The 21,582-nt window shown below is 44.4% G+C and overlaps 2 protein-coding genes across 5 annotated transcripts in view; both read left to right on the top strand.

The window, feature by feature from the left end:
* Positions 1 to 14,063, top strand: part of LOC120905096 — a 188,564-nt gene extending 174,501 nt beyond the window's left edge. For 2 of the 3 annotated variants that reach the window (XM_040315795.1, XM_040315796.1), the window contains exons 5-9: positions 8,723 to 8,821; positions 8,912 to 9,110; positions 9,187 to 9,365; positions 9,462 to 9,627; positions 11,194 to 14,063. In XM_040315795.1, the coding sequence (XP_040171729.1) occupies positions 8,723 to 8,821; positions 8,912 to 9,110; positions 9,187 to 9,365; positions 9,462 to 9,627; positions 11,194 to 12,134 (1,584 nt within the window). In that variant the 3' untranslated portion in view covers positions 12,135 to 14,063. The remainder of the gene's footprint in view (positions 1 to 8,722; positions 8,822 to 8,911; positions 9,111 to 9,186; positions 9,366 to 9,461; positions 9,628 to 11,193) is intronic. The other variant, XM_040315797.1, reaches the window with a different exon arrangement.
* Positions 14,064 to 16,800: 2,737 nt separating this feature from the next.
* Positions 16,801 to 20,535, top strand: LOC120902023. Of its 2 annotated transcripts, none has more exons than XM_040310466.1 (2): positions 16,801 to 19,597; positions 19,685 to 20,535. In XM_040310466.1, the coding sequence occupies exons 1-2, from the start codon at positions 16,905 to 16,907 to the stop codon at positions 20,400 to 20,402; spliced, it is 3,411 nt and encodes a 1,136-aa protein (XP_040166400.1). In that variant the 5' UTR covers positions 16,801 to 16,904; the 3' UTR covers positions 20,403 to 20,535. The 2 variants fall into 2 exon arrangements, with proteins under 2 accessions (XP_040166400.1, XP_040166401.1); XM_040310467.1 differs by having other exon boundaries at positions 16,801 to 19,593; positions 19,685 to 19,821.
* The last annotated feature ends 1,047 nt before the right edge of the window (positions 20,536 to 21,582 follow it).

Below are 21,582 nucleotides of genomic sequence, written 5' to 3'. Positions count from 1 at the left end.
CAGTGTTTGCATCTTTCATTATCTAATATGACAATGATCTGATATGAAATTGATAACGTTTAAAGTTGCTTAAATTGAAATAATGTAGACAAATTTTGAAAGAACATACAAAATCTTTGCCTGGAAATATTTTCTTTTTGAGGCATTAAGCAGTCAACGAGTAACCGGTTCGGTTATTATAACGAAAGCTATATTTTTGTTTTAAAGCAATCAATGTTGTGCGAAGCTTTTAATATAATTTTAAATTAAAGTACACAAACTGTATCAGTTTTCGGAAAAGTAACTATAAACGTGAAATTATGCCTAACTTCGTATCAACGTACCAATAAACGTATAAAAAAAATTTCTTAAAACACATTTTTTTAAATGAAAATATGCTCATTCATTCATATCATTCATATACAAAGTTTCACGTCATTTCCTTGTATATTTTCAAAAATATAAAATAAAATGTGCAGAGTTCAACATTTTTCGGCAAATTTGCTGTCAGTCAATGGTTCGGCAGGTTTTCTTAAAATAAGAACCAGAACAGTAACCCAATGAAAGTATGGTTTTTATTAAAAAAATTATGGTTGAAGAATTTATTCTAACTTTCAGTTTTGATGAGCAGTTTTTGTGAAACTACTTAACGCAATACGGTTACAGTTACGCCAGCTCAAAGTGAAAAAAAACAAAGAAGAACATAACAGAAACATTTTTTTATCAATTTGCATAAAAAAATTTTACAAACCAACAAACATGGCATAAAAGATACCAAACAACAGTAAAATGATTTCACATCAACCATAGTTTTTTTTTTTAATTTACAATTCACACTAATGCTCTCTTTCTCTCCTACACTGCCATACACTGGTTAAAATAGCGGGGTAAAAGCGATCAGAACGGTACAAATCGACCACTTTGCGGCATAATTCACTGCAAATGATTCGAATCAGATCGTTCAACACTCGCTGTTCCGTTTTGGTGATATTTGTGTGATGTATTACTCGCTTGCCAAACCTGTACAAACTATTATTCCAAAAACTCTCACTCCTTTGTGAGGTTCACACTCGGCAATCATTCGCAACAAATCACATTTATCAGCGTAAGCTATCAGGGCAGCGCCAAAAAGAAATGGAGGGAGGAGGGACCAAACTGAACCTGAATCACTATCACAAACTAGCAAATGCAATGAAATTTCCATGCACCTATCCGGAAAGACTCCCCTCCCCCACACACACGGCTTTCCGGTCCATTGAAGAAAAAAAAACAATAAAAACAAACAACATCACTTTATTTCCGTACCACTATTCCGCGGGGAGTGTGTGCACCGCGCAGCCGTACCGAAACTGCATCAAAAACCCCGCGCAGCAAATAGGCACAAATTAGAAAGCTTTAGCCCACACGGCCCACAGAGCGAAGCAATGCCAAAGCGGCAACGGACGAGCCGAAATAACCGAATGCATCATCACATTATTTGGCCAGCAGCGGCAATTATTTATTCTATTTCAATTGCGCCCGGTCACGGCCTCGGGTGCTCGCTGCATTTTATTATGCGTCCTCTCTCTCTCGGCTTCCCCTCCTTTTCCCACCCAACCACACACACACTGGCCTCAAAATGGCCTTCGGGTGGAGACCGATACCGGAAACGGGCTTGGTCGGTGTGAATGTTTATCGTTTCGTGTGCCCTTGCCCTTTGCCTGCCCGTGTGCACCAACCACCGTGCTGCATTTTGAAGCTGTCAAAACGTGGTACAGCAACGCAAGCCCCATTTAATTCCCACCACCGAGCATTACCCGGCCTTCATTGAGCATTAGGTTTTTCCGGTGGATCTAGTTTTCCGGTGAGCGTGCGCCTTTTTTTTGCACCCCTGTCCTACCATCATGTGGTCGGGTGTTTGTGTTTGAGCCTTTCAGCAGATAGCTCATACCCAGCAGCGCAATGGAAGCAAAAACGGATAAACCAGCTGCCACTTCTCCCGTCACGCTTGTTGGTATTTGGATGTGGTTTTCCGGCTTTATAAAATGTAAAATATACGCCACACCTTCCCATCCGGGAATGGTTGAGGGGAGGGGCAAGGTGTGCAAGGCTTGTGTACTCCCTCTTTCTCTCCTGTCCGTTCGTGTGATGAGCATGCTAAACATGTTTGATATAAATTGTCCTACTTTTTTTGTTGCTCGCCCCTGGCTCGGTTCGGCTAGGGCCAAACGTTTCAATAACGAGTACGCAATTGAAACCCAATCGTACCCGGGGGGCCGGAAGTTTCATTGCGGTTGTAATCGCGCGCACTATGCTGCAGAATAGTTCTGTGTAAGTGAGCGATAGTGAAAACCACTTCCTGGCTGTCCAATATTGATCTATCGTTTGGGCATTGGATGGGACAGGTTCAATCACTGTCCGGCAAGTTTCCTGTTTTGGCTTCGTGATTACAGTATTTTCCTCAAATGTAATGCAAGCTTATTTATCGACTTTTACAACAATAAATTATGAAGAAGAGACATAATAACATAATGTGATCAATTTTCTACATCGCAAAAAGCATTCCTTTAGCATGTACAATTTAAGATCACATTTTTGCCCCTCTGATGCCTCTTTGATGGTTTCTTTGATGGTTAAATATTACAATTAGTTTTAAAAATAGGTATTAAAAATGTAGAACCCAAGCTTGGGAGATATAATTGAAGATAAATAGCAAGCGGAAAAGAACAATTTAATATTTTTCTTGGAGGTTTTGAGGTTCAATAAAAAAACACGTGTTTATCACAATTTAATATTGATAAGTCCTCGTTTTCGATCAAATATTTCTAATATCCTTCGTACAAGTAGAATTTTAAATATGCAGGGACAGATTAACTAGGCAATGCTACAGATAGGTGAATATAACGGATTATCAGAGGTGAATTCGACAATCTATAGGTCTATTGCGTGGTCTCTAGCTATCTATAGGATAGATAGGTGGTGTTGTATTGAGTTTTATTCGTACTCGATTTTTCAATGCACTTCAATGCAAGTGTTCAGGTCAACACAGCCACAGATATTTAGTTCCAATCGAAACCACGAACGATGAGCGGAATATTTATATTTAACGGTATGTCAAGCAGGTTCAATGGTGTGACCACCGTTCCGTAAATCGATCTAAAGCAGACTTGAGTTAATCTTTGCAATTTGATTACAACGGTCAGTTGGAAGTTGCCATCATTTTGATCTTCGGCTGGCTCATTTGGCTAATAAAAGAGCCCTCCGTATGCTTCTCGATACTTTAGAAGGCTTAAATAAAGGAAGATTACAAATCACTCATATCTACAAGAATCTGGGTTGACTTGTAGACGATGGCTTTAGAATTTACGTCAAATAACATATGAAAAAAAGTCTTCAGGTACTCTGATAGACCCTAGAAGTTTTATATCCATAGTTTTTTTAAGTACTTGATAATCATTCCAAGAATACAGTCTTGCACTGGAAATGGCATAATCAGACACTCGATACATAGTCGTCAAAATTAAACGAAATGAAAGGATGGCTTTAAATTCATCAGTTTAACGACAAGGAAATAATGCACAACTTATAGTACCAAAGCCCGCCAAAAATTTCAAAGCACTTTAAACGCTTTTAATTAAAAAATAATTAAAACAACTCCACAATGTATCTCCTAATGAAGCTATACCATTAAAACGTAATTACACAGCACCTCGCTCAGACAGACATTTCCGTCCATTGTATTTATCTAAGATGTAGATAATCGTTTCAGCTAATAATCTATGCTTATCGAAACGCCCCAGACTTCCCATCGCCCGAAACACACGAAGCGTTGCTTTTAAAATGCCAACCACTAGCTAATTAATATATCATTCCCCGCATCTACCGCGGTTCACCCAAGTACGCCAAGTTGAGGAAGTTCCGAGTGGAGCAGAGCTAAGAACCTAATTTTTCTGGAAGAGAAGAAACCCTCCTATCCTCAACCGTCGGTGAAGAAGCGGCGCTGAAACCTTGCCTGAAACAAGCAACTGTCCACGAACGGCAGCGACTATTCGTGAAGCTAAAGCGGATGGATAGCTTTTATCGTTCACCATCGTACGCCAGCATGCCGCGGTATCAGTGACTTGACCGAAACCTCTGCCACGCTATAGTTTCTTAACGATTTCGGCTCCATCTCGAGCTCGCTCCCCTCCCGGCACAACCTCTCCTCCCTTCGTTTTTCGCGAACGCAAACAATCCTGTTGCAGGGCGTGCTGCTTCACCGTAGCCCGGCGGCGGGATCGTTCCGCCTGACTGAAACCTTTGCGCCAGCTTTATCTCGGACTGGTGGGTTTTTATTTGTCCTGACCCCCGGGGCTACACGTTCGCCCGCAGGGCTACCTCCACTTGTTGCTAGGCCGGTCGGGCCAACCAACAAGGTCTTCACGATTTACTGCACAAACACACATCGGGAGCACGGCACTCGAACGATCTGCGTCCGGTTGCATTAGAGCGTTGTGACACGGGAGCGCGCTCATAGCACATAAAACCACACACATCGTAGACCGTCCCCACGACCCGGAGCCACTCCGAAGCACTTGTTGCCGCGGTCTTGTGCTTGCAAAAAAGGCATCATTCCCCTCTACATATTGTGGTACGCAAGTGGACTCCCTTCGGCGATGTTAAAAGGCTGCAGAAAACGGCACACGCCGAATCGGACAGCCACCATACAGCTGTTTGTGGTGAGCTTCGTTTGCTAAATAGGTTGTGCCGGCGGCCGGATTTGGAGGCCGGAATAACGACCGGAAACAATAACACCGGCAACACCACACAGTGTGTTCGGAAGCAACTGTAAGGAAGTTCGCTTCTCAAAAAAGGGGAGTAGGGAAATTAATGTGCTTTTTTCATCGAAACTATCTGGCTGTGAGAGGGAACACAAGACGACTTCGTAGAAACGGTTGGAAAACCGGGAACGGGAAAAGCAAGAAAAGAAAATTTATGCACTCGAGGCCAATAAAAGAGCTAATTTCGAAGCGTACATGCCGCATATACAAGCCAGTAAGAGGTTAACATAAAGGAAATGATGTTAATATACTGAAGATTTATAACAAGTTTGAGAGCGTCCACGTAAGACACAGACCCATTTTGAAATTATAACGCTTGCGATTTTTTGTCCAATTATCTATCAAGTTTTTTTTTATTTAACTGTCATTAGCGCATTTTCACGTAATCACAAAGTCTTAGCTGACTACCAAACCAATTGGAAACCAACGCTTAACGCTAGCACGAAACATGGAACAGTCCGTTCTAACGTGGGGGATCAATTCATACAAAATTCGAACACTCATTAGGCCTGTTACAAGAGGCCAAAAGCTTGATGAATCAACTATCGATCAACCATTTTGATGATCATATAACGGTTTTTAACTGGGCTCGTCGCTTGCTGATTTCAGCAAGAATTCTTCTGAGAATTTCTGAAACAGAAATTACTGGACTGGACATACATGTCAATAAACTATTTTGCTAAACTAATAAAAACTGTAACGTCGATTACGTGTGATGGATTAGTTATAAAGTATTTATAAGCTCCTTTTGGTAGTAACGCAAAAAATCTTCATATCTACTGATATGTACTTACATACCTTATTAATAACAGTATCATAAGGACATTGAGGGAATTTCTTTTACTAGCCTAATTATTTTATTCCTTGAAGAATAAATTTAATGACATATTTTTTCCGCTAAAACTATTCTAGCTTGATTCAGCTTGTCTCTCACTGAATTCGGAACACTCCAGCAATTTCAATTAGCAGGTCATTCACCCGGAGACCCGGGTATCAGCCATAATATCATTAAATTACTTGCCCAATATTTATAGCAACAGCCCCCTGCTTGGTCGCTTAGCCTGAAATCCAAATCTCAAATTGCGTCCGAATACGACTGAACTGGATTTGCGTTTGCTCGGGTCCGCACGCCCCCATCACAATTGTCAGGCAAAAGTAATCAGCTGCTCGCCAGGCCCAATCACCACACAGTTTTCTCTAATCATACCGTTGTGCCAAAAAGCATTTCCATTCCTTCGTTCACACCCAATGTCGGGTGAACGTACGGAAGCAACAATGGGTCAGGAATCAGGAGGGAAAAACTGTTAGCCTGTTCGCTTCTGTGCGCTCTCGTCCAGTGTGTTGTGTTAAGCGTCCAGCACAAGGAACTGTCCGACACAACACGACAGTACCGCGGCGGTATGTAACACGCGACACAACAGAACCATTTGCCATTCACTTTTCCACCGTCCAGAAGCCATCCAAAAGCTTTCCAACGGTTCTGCTTTTGCCTGCAACCCGCAACCTGATACAATGTCCGAGGTTGGCGAGCTAGCGCGACGGACGGAGTTGAAAATTCCGAAAGCGGCCGAAATATTGCTCGCCAACGGCTGAGAGCTCATTCCCGCGGCTGCGAAACGTAATATGCATAATTTTAGCTGACGTTTACGTTTATCGTCATTATTACAAACGATTACGGTTATTAGCGTACGCCTTTCGCTGGCAATAGTAGCGATAGTGTCACCGTCGCATTTCCCGATTAGGCCACGGACAAGCCCCGGTTGGCCTGGTGGGTCTGGTTGTAATCCAGCATCTCCATATCGCGCACTGGTGGTCGTCTCTGGCACCAGTGTGTGACGAAACAGTTTCGTGCTCGTATGTGTTGCCCTCCTCCCCATGCTGGTAGCTGAGATGAAGCTTCCGGCGAGCACTAACAACCAATTTCTATCCTTCGGGGAGTACATGATGATGTGTAGAGCAGCACATTCTCGTCTCGCTGGGCAGCAACCACTACGGCCGTTTTCGTTCCCTAGTACGATGGGTATCGCGTGGTTGACACTAGAAATTGGACCTTCCAGCTGGACGCGTCCAGCGCTTCGAGAAGCTAAAGTGATTAGGAAGTAATTAAAATGCATGAACACATTCGTTATTTATGGATGTTTCGCCGGACGCTTCATTTCCAAGGGCAGACGGAATTGGCACTTCGAGTAATTTGAACTGTGAGGTTAAATTGAATAAAAAATCCGCTTTAAAGCTTCTCTCCTTAGAAAAACTTTTATACGAATTGTTACATTATACATTCATAAGGTCAACTATTAATCTGCAAAAAGAAATCTTTTGTCAATTAAAGTTCTTCTTTATACTGAGAAGAGTTACTTAACACTGCTCGTCTGAAAACATTCCAATACAGTCATCATTAGCAGACAATCAAGGAAGAATGCTTATTTAAGCTAATTCTATAATTTCGAAACCATTCCATTGACATTTTAAGCCTATTTTACGATTTTAATGGACCCGTACAGGAAAGACTCAGGACTCAAATCACATAAAGTAAAGTTTCATTTGAGGATTTCAAGAATTTTTCTACGTGGTAAGAACAGATTTAGTCCAACAAACGCATATTATCATTTTGCATACGGCTCGGACATTTATCGTTTCACCTGAATTAGAGTTGGAAACTGGTTCAATTGGTTCAATGTGTCCCTAAAAACATTGACTCTAGAACCAAATTGTTTAAATCACGTAAAATATCAATAACATGCACGAATGGTCATTAGCTATGGGAGGGTGACAAAATGAAAAAGAGTACTCAAACGCAACCACCCTACACACCACAATTAAGCCCCATTTGTTCCCTGAGCCGTCACACTGAGGTAAGTAACTGGCGTGTAAATCACGATTAAAAGGATTGGGAAACCAACCCACCGCCATCAATTCGCGAACGATAAATCCGTCAATAGGAAAAACTTTACCCATTCGTTATGCTAACGTGCGCGCACCGGCTACTCGCAAACAATGCTACACTGATACGTACCAACACTTTGCAAAATCACCAGAGAATTACAGTACAGTGGAACACACTACAGTCAAATACACGCACCAGCACACTAACCACACGGCAAGGCACGGAAAGGACAACCAGGCAAGCAACCAGGGGATAGTAGCACGAATGATAACTGCAACACGCGACAGAAGTAGAGGGTGTCTTCTGCAACTCAGGCAGGCTCTCTGTGGAATGCTTACGTAGTGTGCTGAACGTTTATAGTTCGTAGTTGGTAGTTGGTAATGTTGTGCTGTCATGCCTGTTTGCTTCCAAAAGCTCTGTAGTGTCGTGTGCTGTATTATGCTAGCAATATTTTCTTCACAAAAAATGCAAGTAACTGTTCAAGTAACTAATGTTTAAGTAAAAACACTCGCCATTACTGTGTCGCCTGTATGTGTGTGGGCCACGCCAAAACGCGCACAAAACTTCTTTCTGCACTCTCTATCTTCCACCATTCTAGGTAAGCTACTTATCCTCAATTTCCTTAACTCCACCCCCGACAAACGATCCGAAACGGTACACGATCATGATCGATCGTGATTGTAAAGAGGACAAAATGTAGTTCAGAGACACGTACTGCTGAAAAATAAACACAATTTGCAACAAAGAATGAATGAATACTATCAGCGTGTAAAAATAAAAAATAAACGCCAACAGTGTATTCAGAAATGTACAAAACAATTGCTAACAAACCAGTATGCTGCTACGACTTGCTACGAACGATTATGACCTTTCACAAAAAATGAAAAGGAAACCAAACCAACAATATAAGATGTATCTTTACTTCCTCCATGAAAAAATCCCTTCAACTTCCCCAAACAATCTACCCCCTTAAATACTCCCACACATTTTCACTGTTCTAATGTGAGCTTTACCTTTCTGTTCTGTATTCTTCGTCCCCGTACCAAACCGTGTGCCACAGTGTGCCCAAGGTCGTGCAGCATGGTTAGAAAGAGGAAGACGTTGCAGCGTACAGGAAACACCCGCCTCCTGCCATCGACGATGGGTCAAACGGAATCGAGTAAGAGAGCGCCGGGGCCAGCAGGTTGTCCACAAATCACGCAGCACCATGTAACACCATTTTTGCCCCCTCTTTTTTGCCACCTTCCAGATACAAGACTCATCGTTAGGTGGCTCCTCGGACGATGAAGACCTACTCGGCGTACTCAGAGGACCCAGTTCATTCGCCAATGCCTTCCTATACGTAGGTTTAGGTACCATAGCAATCGGTTTAGTGATAGCATTCGTCGGTACTGGCGAGAAAGGATTCAAAACGGTTGAACTAAGACTAATCGGGCCATCGTTAATTGGTGGGTTGGATTTACAATTTGCTTCAATACTTTTACAACTCTTTTTTTAACCGCGTAATTCGACTTTTTCTTTCAGGTCTCGGCTTATTATGTTGTACATTACGTATCCTGTTTTGTATATGCCCATCCCATTGTATATCATCTAGTCGTAGAGCGCGAGATAAGAAAAACGCCAAGATAGACGCAGATCATAGAACTTCCCTGTTACGAGGCGACAGTAAACGAGTATCGATAGCACGCGGACCTCACATACCGGTAGGGAAGAAGTGAACCATCCACTAAGAAGCCTGTCATTGAATCTAATTTGGGGTTTTTTTCTGCACCATTTTTTCTAATTCCATTTTAAACCAGACTAAACAGCCTCAGATATATCCTAAATCTATCGTCAAAACCAAAACCTACGAAGGTGTGGAGGCACTGCGGCAGATCGCAACCACGTCGCTCTTTCTGCAGAATGAGCAAAAGGTGTCATCGAACCGAATCGTTCCTATTATCAAAGAACCGGAGAAATTAGAAGGTAAGAACACTTGGATACAGGGTTTCGAATCATATAATGGACTACTTGATCCACTCGGTGGAATGTTTCAAATGGTTAGGGGATGTATGCAACGTTGCTATGGAGGTTTGCAAGCATATAGGGGAATTTGTCAAACGCTTAGGAGAAGTGTGCAAAACAGCTATGGAGTTTTGCATCTAGCTATGGAGCGCTCGGATGTAGCGCTGTAGAAATTAATCCTAGCATTTTTTAAAAAGCACCACGTGATGATTTAAATGTTTGGGGTGATTAAACATATGTTTCTGGTATTGTCATGCAACATAATACTTAAATTTTAAGTCGAATTTGCTATTTAAACAATATTCTGTGTTACATTCTCTACTCTACTATTTCTTCTTTGCGGCAACATTTTTCCTCATATTTAAACAGGCATATTCAAATAATGTCCATCATAGTCCTCCCACCTAGTAATCAAATTACCCCCCCCCCTTCTTTAATCACTCGCGTTAAATTTAGAACCAACTAAGAACCAGCCTGAAATTCCAGAAAATACTAAAGCCTATGTCAAACGATTTCTTTTAAAACTTTACAATACCCTCAAGAATCATCATGTTTAAATACTTGTGAAAATGTTGATGATGTAAAGAAATAGTAGAATAGGATGTTGAATCGGATACGACGTAGTGAAAAATTAATCCGAATAAATATTATTACGGATTAACCACTATTTCCTTCTGATGATCCTAAAACATGTGTTTAATCACCTCAAACATTAAAATCATCACGTGGTGCTTTTTGAAAAAATCTAGGTTTAATTTCTACAGCTCTACAACCGAGCGCTCCATAGCTAGATGCAAAACTCCATAGCTGTTTTGCACACTTCTCCTAAGCGTTTGACAAATTCCCCTATATGCTTGCAAACCTCCATAGCAACATTGCACACATCCCCTAACCATTTGAAACATTCCACCGAGTGGATCAAGTAGTCCATTATATGATTCGAAACCCTGTAATGTTATTTTGGGGTTTTTTGGAGATCCGTTGGAAATTGGGTTAGTTGGCCAAAGTCTGTATTTTAAGCTATACTGAATTCGGACCAAAATCATTCACATCAATCATCAATCATCAGTAAATCTCAAGCTATGTAAATCTTGATTGTGGTGATTCATACATCTTCTCAAGAATATTCAATTAATGTTCTGCGATTAATTTCAATGACTGATGAGTCTGAATTGATTTCCAATTTCCAGAACAAAGAATATAAGCCTGATACAGCTCCTGTGTCTTAAGATTTAGGATTTGCGAATAAATCAGATTCTTTGATTCATGAATCTTGAGTTATTATTGTTATTCAGATACACAAGTTGCTTAGTTCTTGCAAAACTTGATTTTTTTTAATATCGTGATTAACGATATTTATTAGGTATTGGAAATCACAGTACTGTCGAGGCTTTAACTCCAGAATTTCTTGATGGCATGCATGACTGAAAGAACATGAAAGAACCTTATACAAACTACATCCTAGCCAATCACACAAAATGTTATAAACAATCATACAATATCAACCCATTTGAACCCCTTCCACAGAACCACCTTTAGAGCTGAAGAAGCTAGAATCGCGCAAGGACGAGGCTGCGATCGTGAGCATATCGGACGGGGAGGACGATTCGCATCGAAAGCAGGCGGCCGCCCAGCACCATGCGTCCGACACGCAGGTGATAGATCTGACCGGCGAAGACCAAGACGACGAGCAGTCCCACTCGCCGAGCAGTGGCACGAGCCACCAGCGCAAGGACAGCAAACTGCGTCGCCAGCGCACCTCCGTGCATCAGCAGAAGCCGGCCCGAGAGCTGCAGAGCTCGGCGTACAGCGGAGCAGCCGGCCACAACACGGCACCCAGCGAACCGTCGAGCCTGCTGATGGAAACGTCTCTTATGATCATCGGCCCAACGCCGCTGAGCTCCCCGACGAAGGCGGCGAACGCAACCCCACCGACCCGGACGCCCGGCGGTACGCTCACCGTTCCTACCCTGTCCGCGAACGGGTCCGCCGTGCACGGTGCGGGGCAGTCGGGCAACAAAACCGCCACGAGCAGCACCACGCCCGGCAATCTGCTAACGCTTCCAGCCGCCGCCGCCACCGCCAGCTCAACGGCCGGTAGTGCCGGCGGGCCGACGGTCAGTTTCGCCGGCAGCACGCTACTGCCGGGTCAGCTTTCGCCACTGCCATCGACGTCGTACCTGCCGTCGTCGTCGGTAGCCGGCGGTTACCGATCGTCATCCACTTCCTCGCCGCTGCCCGGCTTCATGCCGTCGTCCGTTTCGCCCCACTACCACAGCAACAGCAGCAGCAGCAGCAGCAACTACATCTACTCGCCACCGCCTTTCACGCAGCACGCGGAGCCGACCGCGCACGGAACCAATACGATCACGACGGCGGCTTCCACCACGCTGCTGCACGCGCCATCGGTCAGCTCCAACAAAACCGAACCGGAGCTAGTGTTAAGTCCAGCGAAGTTAGGACAGTAGAGTACGATGCAGAGGTGAAGAAGGAAAACCCCCGCCACCCCCATTCACGCCCCGTGTCTCGCTGCTAGCGTATGTAGTAGAACCACTCATTTCCCCCCCGTTTTCCTTGCCTGCTATATAGACTTATATACAACAAACACCCCAGTAGAGAGGAAGAGAATCGAAAGCCTGCGCGTGAGTATGGCGGAGCACAGGTTTGATTACAGGAAGAATGATACCGATAAGAGCACACGATAGACGATGCTATCGGCAAACATCAAAGGCTACCGCGCCACCCGCTAAGAAGCAAATCCAACAAAAAACCCTCTCGATCGTAGTCGCGATCGCGCAGACGTGAGGCGGCCGCGGCGACAGGAGCAAACCACAAACCGCAGGCAAAATGGCTACTTTTCCTTGCATTGAGAGCAGAGCAGAGGCTGCTCGGTGATGTGTCTATTGATTTATCGCTTTGATAGCTTTTGAAGTATTCTTCATACCGTCATGGCTTGTTGCTATGGAAATCATGATAATTAAAGTATTTAAACAACAACAGAAAAAAAAGAAACATGTCTAGTGTCTAGCTCTACATATCGCCATCGGATTGTGTAAAAAAAAACAAACAAACAAACAAACCAAACTACAATGTATTGAACAAGTATATATATTTTTAACGTGTATAAATTGAGCAACTTCTCATGGCAGCCTTCTGAATAAACAAAATACACACACACACACAAACATACACACTCACAAAATCGGAGTTACTTTAGCGTGGAACAAGAGGGCATCCTGCAGATTGTGTGCCAGCGTAACGCTATTTATCAGATTGGTGTAAAAATTGGGGAGAAACCACAATCACACACAGACACTCCTACCGAACACCAAGCCCAAGGTTAATTGGAGAGCACAAAACTGCATATACACACATAAACACAAGCTTGCCATCGAGAGATTTAATTGATTAAAAAACCAAACAGTAACGAGGTACTTCCAGGAGCTAATTTTGAGCGAGCCAATTTACTTGGTTCTGGTTCGATGATGTGGTGCTTCTAGTGGGCTAGCTAGGCAGGCAATCCCACCTGCAGACTAGCATTTCAGTTGCCAACATGATCTGGTATTAAACAATTATTTGACATTGTTTCAAACGCTCAAATGCCTTTCTTACGATCAACCCGTTCTGTCTCCCCTAAACCGAACGAAACCATCCCGCAAACCCTCGTAACCACTTCCACATTTGTTACGTGTCTAATTAGCGTGTAATCAACCAGAACTACAAACATAAATTTAAAAAAAAACCCAAAGAATGTCATGTCTCAACATAAAATCAAAGACGCAAACACTGTAGAGTGCCACGTGCCACGAGGCAGTAGAAGTTCAAACTAACGAACCTTTCTTAAACCCCGCTCTGCGCAAGCGCACGTCCCCGGTGCCCTCCTTCCACAGCCTTGTACATTATGTTCACACAGATGATTCTATAAACGAGTACCCGTTACGTTCTGATGCACAATAGGAGTTGATTATAAATTTGTTGACGCTACTTGAAAGGATTTATGACAGCGATTTTTGGCCCTAGGCAACACAAAAATCAAAACGATAATAAACCTATTGCATTGTTAACTAAGTTTAGAACTTTTATTCAAATCATACAAATCAAGGGATGCAGTGAGAGGGAGAACCTAAACAAAGGAAACAACAAACGCTACTACCAAATCTATCGGTAGCAAATAATGCCGGACAAGTTGCAAATAGTCGCGAGATACACACTCAACACTATAGGATGAGGAGGAGTGCTAAGAAGAAAAGATGGAGGTCTCCAAGATGGATGCGAATATGGGCCGCACGATTGATGCAATATAGAAATGAGTTGAACGCAGCCAGATTTGTACAACTTTAAGTGACCGTTAGGGATGGGATACTCCAGCAAGACGCCATAAGCTAAATTGAAAAAAACCAAACACAAAAGCTGACATTTTTCTGTATAGATTTCAGCATCAGATTTCAGTCTCGAATAAATTTAAATGCTATTTAAGTGTGCGCATTTGGTTAAGTAAAATTTTCTGCCTGTTTCAACATTGTCAGCAAGTCATAGGCATATAAACATGCTGCAACAGCCAGAACGTAAAGTATAGTAAAGTACGATCACGGAAAAGATCACGCATAAGCGATAGCTTCCAAAAACATAAAGAAATAAAATCAAACTGAAGTAAATATTGGCGAAGCAGTAGCAGAAGCGGAGAGAACAGCTCTTGTTTCAGCTTATTTTGTGCAGATCGTGCTTTCATTGCGGTACGTCGCTATGATGAGTTACTTCTAGGTTATGCACCAAGTACATAAGCACCAGAAAAAGTGGCCCGTACACAGGATTTAGTTATTTAGCCGGGTAGTGCAAAACGATAGGAAACCAGTAAGCAAAGACACACCTGGTGGAAAAGTCCAACTGATAATTTCAAATTACTGATAATGTCCAACTACAAACCAACATCCCAACCACTCCCTTCGCGAGTTCGCCTTTTTACAGCCAAAGCAGGCGACAATGAAGTACACCACAATAATTTTGTTGCTCCGCTATCTGTAAAAGCCTGCAGCAGAAGGGTGAAACCTAGACCAAACGGTGTGCAACGATAACAACTTAATGTGACACGCCAAAGCAAAAGGTATACTACAGCCAGGCGGCTAGATCTAACAAAAGAATCATTAAAACACTCCACACACACCACAATAGTTGACGCGTCCCCCATCCCGTATTCGCGCTAATAGAATGGTGCTCCACAAAACCCCGAGGGCGCTGAGAATGCATCTCCTCCACAAACACGAAAGTCCAACACGCTTCAAAGAAAAGAAAGCAAGAAAAGTAAAACAAGCGCACACTAAGGGCTGGTTAACATGTAAGCATAATTTTTCACCAGTTAGCAAAAGAAGGAAGCTTGGGCAACTGTTGCCCATGAGCAGTAGAACAAAAAATGAACAAAGAAACAGCACACAGCCACAGATGAAGGAGACGAACAAAATTGGCAAATAAATGCATCACAACCATGGCCATGGCATAGCGATGTAAAAGCTACTTGTACTACGCCGAACTGAAACTTAATCGATCGAAACAAAAGCAAGAAAGTATATTACACACTCACTGCAACAAATGCGATTAACCTTGTAAGTTTAGGCAAGCAACTGGATGATATGCGGCAATCTGAAAAACAAACCAACAACCAACAATAAAAAAGGAATAAATGTGAAGAGAGAATGTGAGGGAGATGTTAATAAGAAAATAAAACTGTGTTCTTAATTTGTTTTAAGCGGTATGTCTACGCATCCCGGGGTTTCGTAACCTGTGGCGGCTGTAATGGTAAGTACGATAAAGGAACAGCCAGGAACCATGTCGGTGTGGGGAGCGGGAATAATTGTAAGTACAACATACGATTAGTGGCAGTAGGTAGAAGCAGATATCAGCTAGGTATTCAAATTAATCGCAGAGATCACCCGTGGTTCATTAGGTCCCGTGACCGATAAGACTTCGTAGCCATCTCTATTACTATAACTAGAACATCTCTATAAACACATTCTGATAAGGGGTAATGTGCATTAGTTTTGCTACTTCCTGGCTACTAGGATGGCTAAACCTCTAGGATGAGTTTTTCAAGTAACTGAGCAACTGCTGCCGTGAATGGTGCATTTTCCAGTATGGTGGCGGAAATAGCTCATGTATCGGAGTAAGTAGTTAATCAGTTCCTGGATATGAATAGGGTTCGCGATTTGCGATCGATTCCAGGACCGGAAATGATACTGCCTAGGAACGGTTGAAGATCAGTTCCAGGATCTATATGAATTAGCGATAAGTTCCGAAACTTATAGGTTCAGTTTTAGCTCCAGGACCATTATGAGGTCAGGATATGTTCCAGGATCTGTATGGGTACAAGAATAGTTCCAGGACTAGTGTGGATTCTTGCCAGAGTGCCACAACTGGTAAGGGTTTACCCAATTGACATTTTCGAGCACGAATAATCGGGAATTCGAGCAAATTCCCTTAAACTGGAGCCTTATAATTCTATAGAATCAGTTCCAAGACCAATAACAGTTCAGTATCAGAAGTTCAGGATGGTCTTGCAGCAGCCCAAAAACGATTGTAATTGCAGCATATAATTAATGAGTATTAATAATTAGATATGAACTTACCTTCCCCGTCCAGTGGAAGCTTCTGCAGTTACGCCAAAGTCAGCATCATTTGTTGCTACCTTTCATGAAGCAAATCAATTGCTAAACTCAATAACTCCACGACACAGAACACTGAACTATTTGCATTACTTGACCAAGAGAACTATATTGGAAGGAAGTGACGAACAAACTGAACCATTTCAATAGCCAAAATGTACAACCAAATCGCTGCAGCGTCTACTGGGATTGATGAACAAAATCACCTTATAACCACGGGCATTTTAGTACAACCGAAAATCGGTACGTGTACTAAAAAATCAAAATCATTATTTTGGTTGCTTATTTTGTTAAATATTACTGCTAAAACCTGAATAAAAATAAGAAATACTGACCATTCAGCTTTTTGCAACAAACAACTAGTCCAAAAGTTTATCAAGACTGTAAAAACAGGATAAAAATTGTTATCATATCAAAATTTGCCAAAACAGGATGACCGGGTAAGGATGCGCGGTCACAGTGTGCTGTCAAATTCGTAAACAACTGCCAGCAGCGCGCCAATTTCAACGAATGCACATTCCATAGCTGCTGGGCAAATGTTTAATTTAATGTTGCGTGTGTGAATGAAAACAATAATAACAAATCATGGCCAATCAACCGGGTTCATCGAAACAATCGAGCTCCAGTACGCAGCGAGACATCCGCGAGGTAATGGCCAACATACGGCAGCATACCCAGAAGCATACACTGCTTCCTCGAAGGCAAAGCGTACCGACCACCGGCTCGTCAGAGGCCGCACCGGAACCAGGACCCTCAAGGGGAACGTCAGGTGCACCGGCAACTTCCAGGATAACCACAAAACCAGGCCCCTCCAAACCCGCCAATGTAGGACCCCGACCGGAACCATCCACCCCGAAAACGATGCCTTCCGTGCGAAATTTACCCACTGCCGAGCGGAACAAACAATTGGCAGAGAATTCGTACGCACGGGAACTGTTCCTAAAGCACACCAACATTAAAGAGATCGTGGCCAAAAAGATGCCACAACGCAGTGCCAAAACGCAGCAGCTTTACGCGGCACACTGTTACGAGCTCTACGTGCAACAGCCCAAGATGCGCATCCGTGAGCCGCTGCACGAGGTGCGGTTCGACACGCGCTACCACGAGGGTTTGTTTCGTATGGCCACCGAAATGCCACTCACGTCGCCACAAGCACTGTTGGAACACAAGCAAACCCTAGCCGGGGCAGGAATCGCTCAGCTTTGCTTTGTAGACATGACGCAACGGAACAGTGCCCTCGACCATCAGGCCCAGGTACTACAGAAGCTAAAGGCCGACTTTCAGCACTGGTCGTCGAAGCTGCAGAAACTTCCCACCTACATTCTGATGTGCCAGCGGAAGCGCGAAACCGAGGACCGGAAGTTCCTTTCGCTCGTAAAGCATCACTCCTCGCTCAAGGGCAGCTGGACGCTGAGGCAGCCGATGGTGCTGGAGGATCTGATCGAGGAGTGGAGGCTACCGAGCGAAAAGCGCCGCAGTATGGTGTGGGGTTTGCTGCGGTTCGATGACGATCATCTGAACCAAAGGTACGGCGTGGCGAACTATTCCAAATTCCCCTTGAATGTGGCCGTCGAGCCGGAGGAAATTGTTGAATACGCGGTGCGCAACATTGACTTCCGGGATGATGGTGGTGCTGCTGGGCAGCAGCCGAGACCGCCTAGGATGGATTCGGTCGAACGTTGCATTACACCCGTGAACGACAGCTCCGCGTACAGACAGGATACGCAAGAAGCAATCCACGAAGCGATTGAATTGACGGAAGCGGATATAAAAGTGGAAAACATTACAACTGATGCAGAGGATGGTGCACCTGCCCAACCAGTGAACGCACCGAACACGGAAAACGTACCCCAAAACCATCAGATGGTGGTAATACCTGCCCATGCTATACAAGCCGCCAACGCACATTCCAACGAACTGTCGGCTGTCCTACGCGAACCCAGCACACGCCGGCAGAGAGGGGAGGTGGTTTACACGCTGGAATACATCACCAAGCACACCAACATCTACGTGAGGACCGTTCAGAACTATATGCAGCGAAACAAGGGCAAAAACCAGTCGCTGTCGCTGGAAAAGATCGATAAGTACGTGGCAAAGTACTACAATCTATACCGGGACACGTTCGCACGCCACCAGCTTCCCGAAGGAATAAACTTTCTAAACCCTCAGGACCAGAAGGAACTGTCGGAAAAGGGACCGCTAGTATGGGCGCTGGGCAAAGTGGAAAAAGGACAAGCCATAGTGTCCGCGAGCAATAACAATAGCTTACCGCTAGAGCTTCGTCCTCCACCGAAACCCGTGCCGGTTCCGCAACCGGCAGTACGACGCCCTACAGCTTCTCAACCGCCCCGGCCGACCAGTAGCAACGAACCAAAGGCAAAACAGCAGAAGAAGGATCCCATCCTGCGCACAGTTGTGCCCACGCGACCCGGCTGTATTCAGTACGACTCAGACAGTTCGATAAACTCGATCGAAAACACGCAACCTCGGGATCAGGATGTGTTGAATAATGCACCCGACGCTGGTAACAACAATCAGTCGATTGTATTCGTATCGATAGCGTCCAACGCCCCCGTACCGAGCGAACTGCGACCCCCGTTGTCGCAGGATTCGAACGCTCCCCATAGCCAAGATACGCCCGACACGTTAAGCTTTGTGCCGTACGCTAGCTCCACCCAGCAAACGCAATCCCAGCAGCCCTACGACAGAGAGACGGTGCCGCTGCTCGCCCAAGAGCCTCCTCCACTCACCCAGGATCCACTGCAGCTGTCCGGCACAACCATACCGCCATTAGCTGCGCCAAACCCCTTCGCTTCCGGCCTCACACCGGCCTCCTCCAATTTATCTCCACCAATCGCTGCGATAAGGCCGAACGCTGGTCAAACACTGTCCCAAGCCAGCTCGGTCATACCACCGTTTCAGGTGGCAAACGATCAACAGCCTGCCGGGAGATCGGGCTCGACACCGCCCAATGCGTCCTTGCACAGCTTCACCATCAAGCAGGAAGCACTGAGCCAGGTCGAAGCGCACGGCGGCGATTCGTCCGGCTACGAAAACGATGTGCAAATTTTGCCCACCCCGGAAGCGGATATCATCTACGTGAACGATTCGGAAGATCTAAACACGGTCGGCGGAACGGTCGAGGTGGAGACGGCAGCGTTCGATCCGATCGTGGCGCGAGCGAACGCTCTCTTCGCGACCAACAGACAAACGGTAGTCCTGGACGATGTATTCCTGTCCTGCAGCGAAATTACATCCAACAGCTCGCTGGAGGGTAGGTACGATGCAGCCCAGCCTCCCCGGGGATGCAAAAGAAACTGCAAATACTAATTCGATTCTCTTTCCCACTGTCTTAATCATTGCAGAGGAAATCGAGCAATAAAGGAGGAACAGGTCACGATCAGCCCACCGCGCATCGGCCGGTACATTTCGCTCGAACCGCACAGATCTCGCCACCGAGCACCGCCGTGCATCCCGCTTGCCACAACGAAAGTGTCCGGCTCCTCCGCACACTTCATGCTGCTAACCCACATCAACATCCAGTCCGTACGGTACACCAAATATCCCACCATCTGGCCACAGTGCAACGTGCTGCAGCACAATCCGCTCACGGTGAACGTAAATCCTCCCTGCGATGGCATCTTTTCCGTCCCGGTGCGTGATCAGCACGCCTGCCAGCTGCTCGGTCTGTCCGCGGGCGGTAAGGGCGCCGAAGCCCTGCTAGCAGCGCTACAGCACGCGGGGAAGTTTCGCTACGGTTCCAAAGAACCGAAGAAAGAGTACTACCGGCTAACGATAACGGAAAAGGTGCTGCAGCTATTCTTTGCGACCGTCCCGACCTGCCCGCTGGACGGTGGGCTGGTAATGTTCCTCAACAGTCGCTCCAGCCTTCCGGCGGACGGTGACGAGGTGCAGCTGGAACGGTTCAACTATTATGCCCACGCCAGGCCGCCGCAACGAGGCTGCGCTGGAACGAAGGCGCGTAAGGAGGAGGAGGAGTGTTTGTCGGATTACCTGATGCCGGGAATAGCACAGCAAATGAAATCTTTTCGCGAGAAGCTGTTGCATCAAGCGAAATGCTGAACTATTTGACAAACTGTGGAGCATTTTGAGTTTTTTTTTATTTTTAGGTTGTCTGTTATTTATGAAACTCTACCTCATACGTTAGACTAACAAATAAAGCTAAATTCATTGATTGTTCTATGTGAAAAGTGCATCCCGTCCTACACTTCCTCGTTTGTACTAGTGTTGGGTAAATCATAACTCTCACTACTAAATCAATCATAGTACTAGGTTCATGAATCGGAATGAATCTTTTCAATAATTCAATGAATCTGAATCTCGGTTACAAAGATTCTTGAATCTCCACAGAGTCATTAATCAAGATTCATAGAGCTTCAGCTCCTTCTTATTCTTCTTCTTGGCGTAACAACCTACATGGTCATGCCAGCCTATACAGTAGAGGTGTGCCCCAAGAACCAGAACTGTACGATTCATTCAATTCATCCTAAAGAACGAACGAACTACGTTCATCGATTCTTTATAAATCAAAATGTAAAGAGTTGGTCATGAAAATAACGTCCTACACGTCGAAATAATAAACATAAAGCCAGGTCGTTCATTTTCCCCATACAAATATGACCGTGAACCGTAGTATCAGGACTTTCATAAAAAGATCGTCCTACCCGGCGAAATGAGAACGTCCTACAAAACCAGGTCGTTCATTTCCTCCTATACAAATATGAACGAGATCCGTAATACCAGGACGTTCAGGGAAAGAACGTCCTACCAATCTTTATTAAGATCATCCTGATCTGCCTAATAATTTTCTAGATCTAATACACTAATTATGTTCTTCTTGTAAAATCAACTAATTTACCATATTTTCTTCAACTGAAATCAACGAATGAATCGTGATTCATGTTCAGTTCATCTTAATGAACCGAATTGTTCAAGCCTACTATACAGGCTTTCGAGACTTCTTGGCAAGTACCACGCAGCCAGCTAGTTTGTTTTGCTACGGGGAGACGGTCCATGCGAGTCTTAAACCCACGATGGGCTTGTTTTTAGGTGGGATCGTGCCAATTCAATATTCTGAAAATCATACATCTCTAAACATTCATGAATTCCTGGATATATATGATACATTTTAATGGATTAATGAATGGAGATGAATGAATCTTTAGAATGAATGAATTAATGAATCTTTATGAGTCTTTAGAGATTCAAAAATCTTTGAAGAGTCGATTCGAAATTCGAATCA

Source organism: Anopheles arabiensis, chromosome 3 (genome assembly GCF_016920715.1).
Source record: "Anopheles arabiensis isolate DONGOLA chromosome 3, AaraD3, whole genome shotgun sequence".
Taxonomy (NCBI): Eukaryota; Metazoa; Arthropoda; class Insecta; order Diptera; family Culicidae; genus Anopheles; species Anopheles arabiensis.
Note: the sequence above shows the minus strand (reverse complement) of the source record. Positions and strands in the feature narration are given on the sequence as shown.

Coding starts and splice junctions, on each gene's coding strand:
- LOC120902023 (XM_040310466.1), top strand. CDS start 16,905: ATGGCCAATCAACCGGGTTCATCGAAACAATCGAGCTCCAGTACGCAG. Junction 19,598..19,684: donor AACAGCTCGCTGGAGGGTAG/GTACGATGCAGC, acceptor TAATCATTGCAG/AGGAAATCGAGCAATAAAGG.